At 39.5% G+C, this 16,692-nt stretch overlaps 1 protein-coding gene across 1 annotated transcript; it reads left to right on the top strand.

Annotated features, from left to right (window-relative positions):
* Window positions 1-6,847: 6,847 nt before the first annotated feature.
* Window positions 6,848-16,344, top strand: CD274 (CD274 molecule). The gene is made up of 9 exons (XM_051788258.1): window positions 6,848-6,873; window positions 7,755-7,801; window positions 9,959-10,027; window positions 10,665-11,018; window positions 11,488-11,769; window positions 12,981-13,091; window positions 13,961-14,011; window positions 14,935-15,000; window positions 15,946-16,344. Coding segments are annotated over exons 1-9 (1,005 nt in total). The 5' UTR covers window positions 6,848-6,871; the 3' UTR covers window positions 15,969-16,344.
* The last annotated feature ends 348 nt before the right edge of the window (window positions 16,345-16,692 follow it).

The raw sequence follows: 16,692 nt of genomic DNA, 5'->3' as shown, positions 1-16,692 counted from the left end.
TGAGTAGACAGCCATCTTCCCATTTTCCCTATTTTTTTCCTTTTTTTTTTTTTGTTTTTTTACCAGCACAGCAAAAGTGAGAGAAAAGTAAGGAAAAAGTAATAGTTTTTCTATTGTGGAAAATTTCTGAACATTTTTACTTCAAGTCTTTCCAAGAACTTGAACTTTTTTAGTGATATTTTGAAAATGCCTGTGACTTTTTACAGTATTGAAAAAGAATTTAATTTCTCCGTGGGTCTCATGCAGCAGAGTTCCAGGGGAGAAATTTCTTGCTATACTCCTGTTCCGCGTAAGATGGCAGTACTGCACTGGCAGCCGCTGACAGATATTTCTTTACGGAATCACAGAAATCACAGAATATGCTGAGTTGGAAGGGACCCAAAAAGATCACCGAGTTCAACTCTTTGCCCTGCAGCCATTCCCAAAAGTCACACTATGTGCCTGGGAGTATATTCCAAATGCTTCTTGAACTCTGTCAGGCTTGGTGGTGCTGTGACCACTTCCCCGATGAGCCTGTTCCAGTGCCCAATCACCCTCTAGGGGAAGAATCTTTTTCTAATAGCCAACCTAAAGCTCCCCTGACACAACTTCAGGTCATTTCCTTGGGTCCTGTCACTTGCCACCACAGAGAAGAGATCAGTGCCTGCCTCTCCTCTTCCCCTCAGGAGGAAGTTGCAAACTACAATGAGGTCTCCCCTCAGTCTCCTCTTCTCCAGGCTGAACACACCAAATGACCTCAGCTGCTTCTCACACGGCTTCCTCTCAAGGCCCTTCACCATCTTCGTTGCCCTCCTTTGGATGGTCTCTAATAGCTTAATGTCTTTCTTATATTGTGGTGCCCAAAACTGCACACAACATTCAAGGTGAGGCCACCCCAGTGCAGAGCAGAGTGGGACAATCCCCTCCCTCAACCAGCTGGCGATGCTTTGCCTGATGCCCCTCAGGACACGGTTGGCCCTCCTGGCTGCCAGGGCACTGCTGACTCAGATTCAACTTGCCATCGACCAGGACCTCCAGGTCCCTTCCTGCGGGACTGCTTTCCAACATCTCATTCCCCAGCCTGTACAAACATCCAGGATTGTCCCATTCCAGGTGCAGAATCCAGCACTTTCCCTTGTTAAACTTCATACCGCTCATGATTGCCCAGTCCACTAACTTGTCAAGGTCTCTCTGCAGGGCCTCCCTGCCTTTGAGGGAGTCACCAGCTCCTCTGAGTTTTATGCCATCTACAAACTTGCTTAGTATCCCTTCCTGTCCTGTGTGCAAGTCATTTATGATATTGAAGAGCACAGGGCCTACGATGGAGCCCTGTGGAACCCCACTAGTGACAGGTTGCCAGTCTGATGTCACCCCATTCACTATTACCCTCTGTGCTCGACCCATGAGCCAATTGCTCACCCACCATGGGATGTGTTTATCCAGCTGTGCGCTGGATATTTTGTCTGAAAGGATATTGTGAGACACATACCAAAAGCTGTAGTGAAATCCAAAAAGATTACATCAACTGCCTTCCCTTGATCAAGGAGGGAGGTTGTCTTGTTATAAGAGGAGATCAGGTCTGATAAGCAGGAATTTCCTCTCATGAAGCTGTGCTGGCTGTGACAAATGACTGCATTGTCTTTCAGGAGTTTTTCAATACTTCCCAGAACAATCTTCTCCATAGCTTTACCAGTCACTAAAGTGATACTGACAGGCATGTAATTTCCAGGGTCCTTCTTCTTGCCCTTCATGAAAATCTGGACAATGTTCACCAGCTTTCAGTCATCTGGGACCTCTCCAATTCCCAAGACTACTAAAAAATTATCAAGAGAGGTTTTGCAATGATATCGGCCAGATCTTTGATGATTCTGGGATGAATCCCATCAGGCTCCATAGATCCAGGGATCTAGGGATCCAGCTGGAGCAGCAGATCCCACACAATTTCAGGGTCGATTGGGAGTTGATCGTTCTCACAGTCACGGTCCTCCAACTCGGCAATGAGACACCCTTGGTCCGTCATCTGTGTTGAAGATGGAGGCAAAGAGAGTGTTAAATGCCTCTCTCTTGTGTCTGTCCCTGTTTGTGAAGTGACCATCTTCATCCTGTAATGGACCAATGATATTTCTATAATGCCTATTGCCATTAATGTATTTGAAAAAAACTCTTTTTATTGTTCCCCACATTTCCAATTAGACTTCATCAGAGAAAATTGTGATTTATGGGTCTCTCACTGATAAATCTGTGAGAATGAAATTTTCCTTCAAAGCAGGTTACCGAAGTTACCATCCACCTCTACCCACTGAGCAGAAGAGTGTTTCAGAGTGCAGTAGACCTCTATATTGCAGCTCTGGTACAGACTCTGTATTGCAGAGGTCTGGTTTCTGTGGCGGGGTTAACATAGTGAGGTCACTTGGTCTGTTCAGTCTAGAGAAGACTGAGGGGAGACCTCATGGCCATCTACATCTTCCTCCTGAGAGGAAGAAAAGAGGCGGGCATTGTTCTCTTCTCTGTGGTGACAAGTGACAGGACCCAAGGAAATGGCCTGAAGTTGTGTCAGGGGAGCTTTAGGTTGGCTATTAGAAAAAGGTTCTTCCCCCTTAATGGTGATTGGGCACTGGAACAGGCTCATCAGGGAAGTGGTCACAGCACCAAGCCTGACAGAGTTCAAGAAGCCTTTGGATGATACTCTAGGGCACAGGGTATGATTCCTGGGGATGGTTGTAGTGCTAGGAGTTGGACTTGATGATCCTTTTGGGTCCCTTCCAACTCAGCATATTCTGTGATAATGGGGCAGAAGATTTCAATAATACAAGACTAGAGAAGGGGGAGTGAGGGGGCAGGAACTGTGGCTGATTGCTAGGGAAATGGGACTGGTTTCTTGAGAAAGGATTAAGGACTTAAGAAGTAGCATAGGAGAATGGAAACTAGTTTCGATAGGGCATAAGAAGCTACTGTGGTTTATGCATGCAGAAGGGAGACAGGTTTGAGCCACACCAGACTACAGACACTGGGGAGGAGTCCATCTGCAACAGGGGCTGCAGGTCTTGTCTCTCCTTGCTGATACTCACTTGCTGCTTCAGATATGAACTGAGTTACTGGTTTCACTTACGTTATCAATATTCATGGCACCACACTGCGGAACATTGCCTGTCCTGTTCCAGTTCCCAGTTGGTCAGGTCATAATATGGAGCTTACAGAAAAAAATCAGACAGCATCACATATTGCTGCACACATGATGCTGTTAAATTGCTGGTATTTCTGAAGGCAAGCAGTATTTCATTACTTCAGAAAGCTGTAGGTAGTGCTGCCGTTACAGAAGACCCATGTGCAGTCGTAAAGACATTTTGTACTAATGCCAAGCTGGCAGCCATTAGCCAGGCAGTCATGTCTCCTTTGTTCTTGCCATCCTTTTAAAAAATACTGAAATTATAAGATGTATTTTCTCCACAAAAGTTTGTCCAAAAATAAATAAGTCTTGAAAATTTTGGATGTGGCACTTAACCAAAAAAGTAGAGTAAACTGAAAATGGAAATAATTATAATTTGTGCCAATGCAGGTGTCTACTGGATAAGTTAAATGTGATTTTTACATTACGATAAAGAAAAAGGAACATAGAATAAGAACCAGAAAAAATGTTTGAAAGAAAACAAGCACTCTTACTCTTATCTTTATATGTAGTACACTTGGATGCATCAGTTTGAATTTTACCATAATGATTTAGGTATAAGACAATTCATTAACTGCTTGTTTCAAAATCCATATTAAGAAGAGAGAGTATCATGCTAGAGATAGCCTGTAGAATTAAAATATGGAAAATAGGTTACACCTGTATCAGTTTGCCTGATTGATTCCATTGAACTGAAAATATTATCCACAAAATTACATTCCAAAATCTAACAATCAAAACAGTTAAACAGTTTGAAAGAAATGAAGATCAATGCCCTAAACTCATAGTATTTAGCAAGCCAATTTCCTTGTTTTACCATAGCATATTCACTTGAGTATTCTAAAAGTCTATTGACTGTAAACAAAAATGACTGTAATACATTTTTAACCCCATGATAATTATTTTTTTAACTTGTGACAATAACTTTTATTTCAGATTTCTAATATCTTATGTTAATTAAAAAAAAAAAAGGTGATTGCTTCCTTGAAGATTTTTACGGTTTGTTTTACTATTCAACTTCTGAAAATAGGAAATATGTGAATATATTTAGACATAAACTTTGAAAATCCAAGCACCTATAAGGACAAAGATAAACCTTTAGCTTTGACAGAGCATTTTTTGTTTGCTACAAGGGAAGTCCCCATGTCATCTAATCTTCTTAACTAAAGCATTTATCATAAACTAGAAGCTTCCTCTTCATTCTGGGAATGTTTTTGCAGTAATTGTTTGTTATTACTGTAAAGAAACTTCTCAGTCTGGTTTGTGACTGTTTTGTCTGGGTTTTTGACTTTATGTATTAGAAGTAACTTTATAAGTAAATTTACCATTTACAAATGTCATGTTTATTGCTCAAAAATTTGAAGCTTATTAAAATATGAGCTTCCTTTGAGTCCTTTATATCGGTTCCAACCTGCCTTGAGGCTTCTGTGCTTCTCTGCACTTGTGGAGATGGGTCTCTGTTGTGCTGATATCCCCTGTGAAGGCCTGGGAGCAGCTGGGGCAGCAGGACCCCATTGTCCCTCTGGGTGCAGAGGAGCTTGTATTGCATTACCTAACATTCCACATCCTTCTCTCTGAGGGGCTCATGTTATATGGTTTGGAAGATTTGAACTCAATCAAACCAATCTTTGTCAAACACCTCAACAGCATTGTCTATATCAACAAAAAACCTGACCATTTCAAGGTAGGGATTTCAGTGGCTTCTCAACCACCGGCTCACTTGTAGCCTATAAAACCATTAATTACATGTTGCGAGTGGCAGTACCTGATACTTAGGGCATAGAGACCAGGGGGGTTTAGATGTCCTTCCTGATACTTAGGGCACAGAAAGCGTAAGGGTTTGGACGTCCTTCCCCTCTTTCAGTACACACCTCTGCCTCTTGTACGCTGCCATGCATTACAAATTTGTATTTGCTTTATATTCCACCCTGTAAATAAACTCACAAGTAAACTTCTCACAATGGCTCCTTGGTTCTTTGGTAATGTCCTGAGCAACATTCTTATTTCAAGGTTGCTTTCTTTTGGAAAAGTTATGGCAGAGACCTTATTAGAATTATAACATAAGAAGTATTATCTCATAAAAGAAACCCTATACCACACTATATTCCCAGATTGTATTATCAGGTTATTAAACTGGAGTGTTATCCCCCAGCAGGATCTTTAAGTGGACAGGAACAGAGCTATTTAAATAAAGTTGAATTGCTTCTTTGTCCCTGGAGCAGCAGGACATAGCTCCCGAACTTTACAGGTGTCCCGGATGCTGTATCATCAGCCACATTCCCATCCTTTGACACAGTCATCCGCCAACTAAGTAGCAAGCCATCCATTTGGGAAGTGAACAATATGATTCCACCAAGCTAAAAAGAAAGAAAGAAAAACCAAAAGCACGCAGCCAGGTGCCTGACCGATGAGCCATGCGGCTCGCTCCCAGTACGTCTCTTCCTGGTAAGGGAAGAGAAAGGAACAAGCCGGGAAACGGTGTCGGTGCTGCTTTTGGTTTTGTTTTCTACAACCCCCGTCTCTCCAGAATGGACAAATCGCCCGCCCCGGCTGAAGCGAGGTTTAGGAACACAGCGCCGGGGTTTTTCGGGGCGGCTTTCCGCAAAGGGCCGCAGCCGGCGGTGAACTCGCAGCGGGGGCAGCCAGGGAAGACCCGGCTGGGGGCCGGGGTGTGACCCATCGGAGGCTGGGCCGAGGGAGCCGCCACATAGGAGGAGCCGCAAGGCAGCGAGAAGCCGGCCCGCAGCTCAGGGAATCGCAGGGCTGTCGGCAGTGGGAGCCCTATCCCGGTGCTGTACGGAGCGCATCCCCCCGTGAGGCGTCCAAGGCCGCGGGATCCTTCCCCCGCACGTTCTCCCCGAAAGCCTTTGCTTTGCTTGGGAATGCCCGGTGACAGGCAGGACTGAGGTAGCTCTCTGGGAAACTTTTTGCAGAACAGGTAAAAAAATAACAAACCAAACAAACCTCACCAGCTGCTGTACAGAACGGTGCTGTAAAATGTGTTTGTGTGCATGTAGATGTATGTGTGTATGTATATGAGTGTGTGCATACGAAGCAAAATTAAACAAACAAAAATAACCGAACAAAACCCCACCTGCCCCGGTCTTTTACTTACTGCTAAACACTTAAATGGAAAAAGCAACTTGATGACCTCAAGGCAAGTAAAGAAAAAGCAGAAACTAAATTCCCAACATTGAAAGGTAGCTACATTAGTGGCTTCTGTGGTCTCACAGTATTTTACAAATGTGTTTCCTTGTCTCTTTGTTGCATGGTTTTTTCTGAGACAATATCATTAAGCCTATTTTTAAGCACACACACACACAAAAAGATCAGTGGAAATTAATATTCATCGGTCTCACCTATTGCGGAAATCCACCCCCTCAACCTCCTAAGGTAGTTTCAGGTTGTGAGAACCTAAATGTTACATTGAGCTATTTTATATACCACTGTTTCCATGTTCATCTCACACATCAATTAAAAAGGTTAACTCTAACCAGTTTTGTGTATTACGTGTTTTTGCTTCCATGACAGATACAGTGAGTGGGCTGTCAAGTATAAAGAAGAAAACACTTTTAAGCGGTCATTTCACAGTATTTTAACTCTTCTGGGAACCTCGACCCTTTTTTGGGATATGCGAGGAGAGTCTAAGTGGGTGAGCTTACACTGAAGCATAAGTTTGAAGTTGTATTTTGTACACCTGGTTCTCCCACTGCAGTCCACAAGGTAATGTGAGTACCTCCTTTGGCTTCTGATACCTGGGATTTTTCTATATTCTCAAATGATTTCTAGAACCAAGATAATTAAAAAGACAGTGCTCCCTGCTTTTTGATAAGCTGGTACATAGGCTTAACAACTTTCCTTTCACTACACAGTAGCAAGGCAAGGGGCCTTCACTGTGTTCAAATCCTGGAGAGAGAGTATCTGTCCTCACCAGAGGAGAGTAGGCAAATGCTCTTCCCAATATTCCTGTTCGTCCTACATTATTCTTATCCCTATGACCTTTAAAGACATGAGTAAGTTCCGTAGAAATTTCTAGTCATTGTTAGCAGCTGTTTGCCACTGCTTGAGATTAATACTGTATTTTAGGTACTAATTTTCCTAACATTACTGTCTCTGGTTACAGAGAGTCACTGTTAGCAATATAGAATTTTCCCTCGTGGGGAATTTTCCAATAATGGGGAAGTTTCTTAAAGAAGTAGGTGGAGTTACATCAACATTTAAGTTCTCTCACATGAAGTCTTCTGACTAGTAGTTCTGTTTTTCCTGTCTTCTTTACTTGATTGTGAAGGAAACATACAGCAGCAATACTGAAGAGCATTTTGCACAGTGAATACATTTTGCTTTTATCAAACTATTTGCCATAGCTGTTGGAAGCTCCAGGAGGAGAGAAGGGGAATTGTGGTAGGTTCTGTAAGAAAAATAGCAAGCTGATAGCTTTGGCAGAGAGCTTTGATTGGCATCAAGGTTTCAAACTGCTTCAACCCATCCAGTCAGAGGATCCTTCTGCCTCAGCATTGTTCTGTAGAAGGTTTTGTAATGGTTATTGCAGTGAGGTTTTTTTCGTGCGCATCTGGATTTTACCTGGACCTACTTTTTTTCTCTCTTAAAGGGAAAAATTGAGTACAGCAGCAGACTTTCTCAGTCTTGAGGAAATTTGTAAGTAATAGTCATACTTCTTTTTTGTCTTGTAAGGCTTGTTTTTCTCTACAGTGAAAGAAAGCACAATAATTAAATTTCAGCAATTGCAAGACATAAACATGGGTCTTAGAACCATAAAAGCTAACCTGTCATATGTCTTCCATGAGTTAATCAAAACGTCTCTCCTGAAGTTCATGCCAGCATTCAGATTTCCTGACAAAAAGGTGGATTTAGGTTGCATGCGTGGGTGTAGGTATCATGAATGTAGTGCACATGATGTTTGTTACAAGCAGTCTACTGTTTTGAGAAGTCTGCTTTGTTCTTTGCAGTCTACAGCCTCTACCTAAAAATAAGGAAAAAAAAAGTAGAAAGTATTTTGAGTCTGAGTGTGCTACAGCTTTGGTCATTTCAACATGTGGAATGCACACCAATACCCAATACCGGCGACTTAGTCTTCTGCAGGCTTGTGTCCAGAGTAAGTGTGACCATGGCACACCTGTGAGATCAGTATGCCTCTATCTTGTATGAGAAGCTTTACTTCGGAAGCTTAGTTGGTGGTCTGGAGTGCTTGTGACTCACACAGTGGCATCATGACGGAGGAATTCCAGTGTAAGCTCTTGTGTAAACTCCAGTGTAAACTCCCAGAAACTCTTGGGAACCCATAGAATTAGGGAGCAGTTTTCTAGTGCTTTCAAGGACATCACTAATGGCTTAGGAATGAATTTGGTAGCTAACCACACTACAAAGCCTAAGATTTATTGATGAATTGGATCTTTCACCCTGAGAATCTTTGTATTTTTGCTTTATTATATGCTTTTGTAATTGCTCATATCTGCCTAACAATGTGTTTAGATAGAGTCCCTTCCTCAGCTCCTTATATTTTGCCTTCTGCAAACTAGCTATTGGATCAGACAGCAGCAATGAGAGGAGAAGAAGTAGCTTGAATCAAATTCTTATGAGGACTCTAATTCCCTTAAGCCACAACATTGTAAAGGCACAGGTGTCTTACGATTCAGGACAATATTGTCACCTTATAATCATCTTAAAGTTGACAATCAGAGAAAGAAGATCAACTATCTTATCAAAAATCTTTATGGCTAAGAGTCATGGTGCAGATAGAATTTCATTGGTTAGGAAATGTGATGAGCATGCAGTTGTCTAATTTCTTATGCAAATTCTGAAACTACCACTAGAAAACAGTGGAAGCCAATTTTTCCTTATTTTTGTAGCTGTCTGGGTATCCAAAATTAGGACTTTATTTAGATAAAATCCTACAGTTTTCCATATTCATGAAAGATTTCCATTACAGTGAGTTTGAATTTTTCTTGGCAGTAATTTGTAAAATTATGGCAGTACTGGATACTGGTATTGTTCTGACTTAAAATACACACTTATCAAAATCAGTGGGTGTGCAAAGGTTAAGTGTATGAATTGACATTACTAAACATTTTATAATGTGAAAGTGTTGTATAGGCGTATAAAACCTATGTCAGTAAAGAGGGGGAAAACTTCTGACAGAAAATTGAAATAATTTACATGTTCAGAGGTAAAGCAGCAGAAATTCAATAAAATAGATTCTGCTTGTAGGCTGACTCTTTTTGTCACTGTTTTACAAAGGCACTATTGTGTAAATACGTGTTATTAACTACTGCATGAATTATTTTCACAGTATATGTAATTTTGCAAGCCTAATGATAAGTACTGTGAGACCAGAGTAGAAAGGAGGGTGTGTTCACAGTATGTTAAAATAAGGCAAAGAGGTGGGGAAGAACCAAGTTCTATTTTCTCCACTGAATGCATATAGAAAATTCCTTCATTCTCCTCCTACTAGGAGCAACACTCCCTGCTACAGTTTGGGAAAAAATTGGGTATTTGTGAGTACGTATTTACTATTTGACAGGTAGTGATAAAACATATGTTTTGCCATATTGAAGGACAGATGTTTAAAGCAAATAAAATAAGTTGGTTTTCCCATGGGTTTTGGACCTATGCAGCAGGAAGCTTTCTGCCTGATTACCTACTGGGTGCAATTTTGTCCTGTTTTCAACTAGAGTGGAATTCAGTGCCTTCTGCCCAGTTCTTTGTGTGGACTGACTATCAAGTGTATTTTACAGCACAAGTTAGAAAATTAGTAGGTATTTATATTTGTCTGTACCTATTATTTTCTGATTTTAGGTTCCATCTACATCATGGAACGGCCTTTACTTTTCTATATATTTTTATTCTACTGGAATTTCCTCAATGGTAAGAAGCCAAGTTGTAGAACTGTTTGACTGTGTTTTCCTTCCGTGTATAAGCACAGTAATGTTAATCCCTCAGTGTTCCTTCAGCATTTGGCTTTTTTTCCTTAATGTTTTAAATAAAAAGATCTCAGCATGCTTTTACATTAAACTAGATATATGCATTTTCATATGGGGCCAGGTTGAAATCTCTGTCAGTGATCCAGCATAGACACCATTTCAGACAAGGCACCTTTTGCATTACACAAAAGGTATTATTGGCACCGTAAAACCTGGGAATTGTTGTGTATTCTTTAGCATTGTGTGTAAAACCAAAAACATTTGTGTATAACATTCCTAGGCACTAACGGTTGCCTGTAACAATGGCAATGTTCTGAAAGCAACAGCTGAGGGACTCTGTACACACAGTCAACTGTTTTTAGTAAAGAATCACACTGTGTTTGTGCACAAAGCAGGTGTCTGAAGGTATAAGTAGCCCAATTTGTCCCAGACTTATACAAGTGCATGCCAAAATGTTTAACTTTTCAGAACAGAGCAGATACTTTGGTCCTTAAAATTTCCTATGGATATGGTAAGACATGACTTCAAAGATTAGGCTTATTATTGAAAAATTAAGTTTTCTTCCAAATTTTATTTTTCAGCTTTATTCACTGTTGAAGCTCCTCAGTCACTCTACGTTGTGGAACATGGGAACAATGTGACCATGGAATGCACATTTCCAGTGAATGGGAAATTAAAGTTTGGAGATTTAAATGTCAGCTGGGAAAAAAAAGATGAGTTAAAGAAGCTGGTTTATGTACTTGTCAGAGGAAAGGAAGACTTGAAAGGTCAGCACAGTGACTTTAAGGGAAGAATAAAATTGCTGAAAGAGAATCTGAACTTGGGACAGTCTCTCCTTCAGATCACTGATGTGAAGCTCAGAGATGCAGGGACTTACCACTGTATTATTGGCTATAGGGGAGCTGATTACAAGACAATCCACCTGAAAGTTAAGGGTGAGTGTACTACTACCAGAGGTTCAATACTGTCTGATACTGCTAAAAGATTTCAGAGGAGACCCTGAAGTAAGACACATCCAGATTAGTAGTTAAAGAACCCTCTCCAGAGACAGGAGTTTCCTGATAGTGCTTATGCAGCTGTATAATAAGCTGTGTTTCTGTTTAGGTTGAATCCATGCTCTGTCCTTTATTTCCCCAATGAGGAATGGTGTTTCAAAACCGTTTAGATTGTACAAAGACCATAAATCTAGTGCACTTTTCTAAACAGCATCAAACTTGTAATAAATCCTGTACCTCCAGTTACAGACACGGTAATGATATTTACTTTTCGTGTCAAGGGTATTATTTGCAAAATCCAAGCTGAAACGTGACCCTGAGGGTTGGGGATACAGAAAAGGTGTCTTGCATTTAATATATGCTGTTCTTCTAGCTTCCTTCTAGTAATCATTTTCTTCCATCTGTTTAGCTCCTTACAGAACTATAACCCAAAGAGTGGTGAGCACAGGACACAATGAATGGAAGTTGACATGCCAGTCTGAAGGATACCCAGAAGCTGAAGTGATATGGCAAAATGGAGACTATGAAGATTTGACTGACAAGGCAAACACAAGTTATCAAACTGGAAGGGACCAGTTGTATCATGTGACAAGTACCCTTACAATCAAAAGCAGAATTGATGAGATATTTTACTGTATATTCTGGAATAAAGAGCTGCAAGAAAATACATCTGCCATTTTACACATAGCAGGTAACATTTCTAAATTTCATTAATAGTAATACACTTCAAGGTGCTATGTAATTTTGTCCCAGTGGAATCAACCATGATTTGTTTCTCTTTCCTATCTAATTTTGAAAAGTCTAAAAAGAAATACCTGTGTTGTTTTGTTATTAATATACACTTCCATCATACTGACACGTTCATCATGAATGTGTGGTTAGAATTCAAGGACAGGAATTTTGCATGACCTGCAGTTATATGAAGATCCAGTCTAAATGTTAAAAAAGTTTCATTATTTGAGAGACATATAGCTCAGAGACTGGAAATAAAACTCTCTCATATAAATTAAACTCATCTTCCAAGAATATTCTATTTTGCTGATGATTACTGTCAAATAAATTAGAACAGTATGATCTTTTCTTGCCATTACAGCCTTTGCTTTGAGCATATTTAAATGTAACTAACTGTACACAGATTTTTTTTTCCTCATAAAGTCTGTAATGAAGGAAAATGCATGAATGGACAAGACCTATACAGTTTCTCATTAGACCTTTTACCTGGGCTGCATCCCTACTGCTTTTGCTTTTGATTATTCTTCTCTGCATTGTAGCCTGATATGCTTTCAACCAGATTGGAGACTCAAACAACAATATTTCTGTTTATCAGATGGTTACTGTCAGGTCATTCCCCTGGTCCTGTTCATAACCTAGTTTTAATAACACCTGTGCTGGCACACTTTTTGGGCCTGACAAGAGTTGAAAACAGGCAGGCAAGAGTGAGAAAGCCAAGTCATCCTTTCAATGGGCAAGTTTGTTTTTAACAAGAAAAGCCTTTGGGATTCAAGGAGACCACTTATCCTTTGCATTCAGAGCCTTACCAGATGAAAGGGACTTTCTGTTCTCTTTCTCAATTAGCTTTTTCCTTTAGTCTTTATGGGAAACTAAACTAGATATAACAGATAGATCCTTACTGACAAGCAAGATGTGTGATGAGAATCAAAGGCACTATCACATGGAATGCAGGGAACAAAGATAAATATTAATATGTTCCATCTTTTTTTTCCTTTATTTGAACAAAAGTGTGGTTAAGTGTGTCATGAGCACCTGACCATAGACACGATCTATAATGCTGTTATCATATCTGAATTGCTCATAGCAAAATTAATATGGTGAAAATGAAAGCAAAAGGGAGGAGCTCATGCAATTATGTAATGTCTTATCCCCCACTTCTTTTTCTTGAAGATGCACCCGATGGCATTCTGTGGACTGAGAGCAGACGCTTTGTTGGAGCAACTCTCATTACTACCACTTTTGTTGGATCAGGGCTTCTATTTATGTTCTGCATAAGAAAAGGTATTCAAATTATTTATTTTAGAACGTCTCAGCTATTATCAATCTGTTCTGTTAATTCTTCCTCACTGAGGTGGAATGAGAGAATAAAAGTCTGCCTTAGATCTTTTGTCCAGAAATCACTAAATTTTTTACCACATAAACTATTTCTCTTTTTTTATTGGACTTAGTTAAATACTGGCAAGTTAACAGAATGGAACAGGTTATCAGCTCTTCACAAAGCACTTGTCCTGTTAATTTTTCTTATAGATGATGTAGAGCAGTAAGTTTAATGTCTAATCTATTAAAACTCTGAAGTGCAGTTTATTCACCCACTGAAAATGGAAGTTTCCTATTCTGGGTCCCCCATCTTGACTGGGGATCAGCATGCTGTTAGCAAGCAGGGCACTGGAGGTTTTTTAGGTTTTTTTCCCCCCTACATTCTCTGAAAAATTTAATTGAACTGTGTTTTTTCAAGTGATCCAATTGTTAGGAATTCTGCATATGCCTTTATTCTGGCCAAAATACTGTAAAAACTGTGGACTGCATAGGAAGCTATATGGCCAAGGTGTTAAGTATGAAAGATTTTTTCACAAGAGGGAATATTCCGTCTCAGGCTTCGTGTCACTTGCTAGGTTTTGAACAAGTATTTTCCAGTGATGTAAATGTATAGAATCAATGGAGTTCTGGCTTAGGAACTAGGAAAGGAAATGGACAGACTGGGGCCACTAAAGAATTTTTTTCAAGTCTTTGAAGAAATTTAGTGTTTTGAGAAACAATGATTACACTGTGTTAAATGTGCCCCTCCCACCAGTGTGCTTAAGCCCTCCATTAGATCTAAAGTAAGTATTTTGTTTTCTTATTGAATTTTTTTCTCTTTTATTTTCTTTCAGCTAGAGCAAATAAGGACAACAGAACACCTGTGTTGAGTTCATCAATAACAAGTAGGTACATATGGCATAAATCTGTCTCAGTGTGATTCTTTTGGAAATAATTGCTTGAGAATGTACTTTGTAATGGTGACAACCAAATGGAGATTTAAATTCAACTTTGATTTTGCTTTTCTAGTATTTATGTAACACTTATAAATTACAAGTGAAGAGTGGCTTTTCATTACTATGTCAGCTTATTGAAAGGAAAATGTGAAAGAAAAGCATACTTATTCTAGGAGCAGATGCATTCCTGATATGAACAAGGACAGAATGGTATGCTCTGTGTTGGAAAGTCTGCAGTAGGATGGGACATGCTCCCTGGAACTTATACCTCAGGATGGTGTCACATCCTGATGTGCAAACCCTGTCTGCAATTTCAACCATGTTAGCATGGTCCTGTGTTTTCTGCATTATTATAGTGTGCATTTGAAGGTCTTTGTCACAAAATTCATGACAAAGGGTTTGGCCCTGTTGAGAGAAACACCAGAAAAAGCTTTAGCTTCCCTAACAGTTTCTTTTTCCTCATGTTCGGATACTGGTGCTATTTATGAGTGAAGCTCAGTGAAAGCTGGTAGCACTGTGACAGTGAGAAATGAAGGAAAGAGTGAAGAGATTACAGTGGGAGAGAAGAGATTAAAATAATTTTGTTGTCTCTCATGATGGCTATTGGTTGATTTATTTTTAATTTGTTGTATGCTTTTATTTGGAGACCACCTTGAATTAGACTGCTGTGTGAAAATTAATCCATACTGGCAGATGGGTTTTTCCTAAGAAAACCTCTCCTGAGAATACTTGCCCAAATGAGCACAGATTTTGGTGTTATTCTGTTCTCCTGCTCTGCATTTAAGTCACTCAATTCCTGGGCAAAGGAATTTATCACTATCTGAAAAGTTTAAGCTATGCTCACTGTCTGTATGTATGTTGTTTGCTTAAAGATCTATCAAAAGATAAGGATACACATGACTGCAGAGATGCTTCTTTTGAAGACAGAGAGCTGAACTGTAAGTATAAATGACAAAGGGAAAAAATAGCAAATTATACACAGCACAAATCATCCATGGTCATTGGAGCCTTGATTCATGGCTGGTTTATTTACTCCCTTGTTTCAAAAGACAGAGCCTTCAAGAGAAATACAACCTCCCGTTCTCTGTCTTACAAACTCACTGTCATAACTCATTGTGTACTGTTTGTTACATCAAATAATGAATCTGGTTTTTAAAATAGAAAGGATATACCAAGGAAATGTGATGTGGAGTTATAGCCAAAATCAGTCTATTTTTCTAGTTCACGCTTTTGCTATAGAAACAGTTTTTCACACACAGTGGGGAAGGAGAAGTAACCTGTCACAGCCACTTGAGCAAGTCTCAAACTGCGAGATTATGTCTTGGCAAAGCAAGAAAATGTATGGGCAAATTTCTGAAATCTCTGAAACATACTTTGGTATGGAACAGTGGTATGGGTGAAATTATTGAGGCTTTTCTTTTATATTCTTGCTGATTTCTAAAGCACTTGCATTAATTACATCCCAAATCCTTCCCTGCTACTTCGCTGCAGTAAACTTACAGATAAGCCTGCCAGTCCTGCGTGTATAGATCTCCAAGTCAAAGAGTTAGGGCTCAGGTATATGCTGCTACTGATATTGAGAGATAAAGCATGAATGCATTTGAAAGAATTTGAAAAGCTTTTAAAAGAAAGGGGAACCTAAGCAATAGCAATTTCACTGTATTTACTAAAGAGCACTTCCCACCACTTCATTTCCTCCCACGATCATCTTCTTCTTCTGTTTGATCATTTAATTAATTTCATTTAGGTCTTTAATTTAGACAATGAAGGACATTTTTTTGTTACCTCCAAACTCTAGGAAAGAGGCCCAAACCCATGAACTGTTTTGTGACTTCATCATTCAGTAATTTGGTAATTATATTATGTAATTCTTCCTTTTACAGATATGCAAATTGAGAAGACCTAGATAGAGAAAGCAGGGGAAGAATTTTTCCTCTGTGGTGAAGACTTGACAGCTCAGATATTCTGTGTTCTATCTATTGAAGGGGATATTAATTTTTTGTTTTTATGGTGTGATGGCGATCTTCTAATTGTTGTAACTTGGGAAAAATGCAATGAAGTTAAAATAATTATAACACCTTGCATTCAGGTGTCTGTATATGGAACTAGATATTGAGGTATTTATTTAAATATCCAAGTTTCTACCTTACGAGTTTCATTGAAAATGTCTCTAAGGTAAAGTAATTTAGGTCTAGCTATGAACTTCATAGCTAGTTCTTGATAGGTCATCTTCTGGACATTTTTTTTTCCTTCCTCACCTGAGCTCTCAATTTCCTGCAGAGATTTTGTTTTCCAGCTTTTAAAGAATTTTTTCAATAGTGTGATCCTCATAAAAGATAATGGTACAACAAGACAAGATGCCATACATACAGGGCATTTTCTGTCCTTAAAATACCAGATTACTCACAGCTAAGCCTAAAAAAGTGCTGTAACCCTCTTGGCAACTATGGTTTAGAAATTAAATAATACTGAGCTTTTTGATCTCTTCCTCTTAAAAGTGTTTTGGTAATTAAATTTCCTTGTAATATATCTGGCACTACTTGATTACTGCTCATTACTTTCCTGATTTACAATTTGGGGATAATGCAACTGTTTAGACCTTCAGAAAGAAGAGCTCTTGTTTTGGAGGC

The sequence above is a fragment of the Manacus candei genome, unplaced genomic scaffold (assembly GCF_025592945.1).
Source record: "Manacus candei isolate 608988 ecotype Guabito, Panama unplaced genomic scaffold, ASM2559294v1 h1tg000024l, whole genome shotgun sequence".
Lineage (NCBI taxonomy): Eukaryota > Metazoa > Chordata > Aves > Passeriformes > Pipridae > Manacus > Manacus candei.
The sequence above is the reverse complement of the archived record's forward strand: the minus strand, read 5'-3'. Positions and strand labels throughout refer to the sequence as shown.

Excerpts from the sequence above, each read along its gene's own strand:
- CD274 (XM_051788258.1), top strand. Across the intron at positions 7,802-9,958 it reads TCTCAGTCTTGAGGAAATTT|GTTCCATCTACATCATGGAA; the intron begins GTAAGTAATAGT and ends TTCTGATTTTAG. Across the intron at positions 14,012-14,934 it reads GTTGAGTTCATCAATAACAA|ATCTATCAAAAGATAAGGAT; the intron begins GTAGGTACATAT and ends GTTTGCTTAAAG.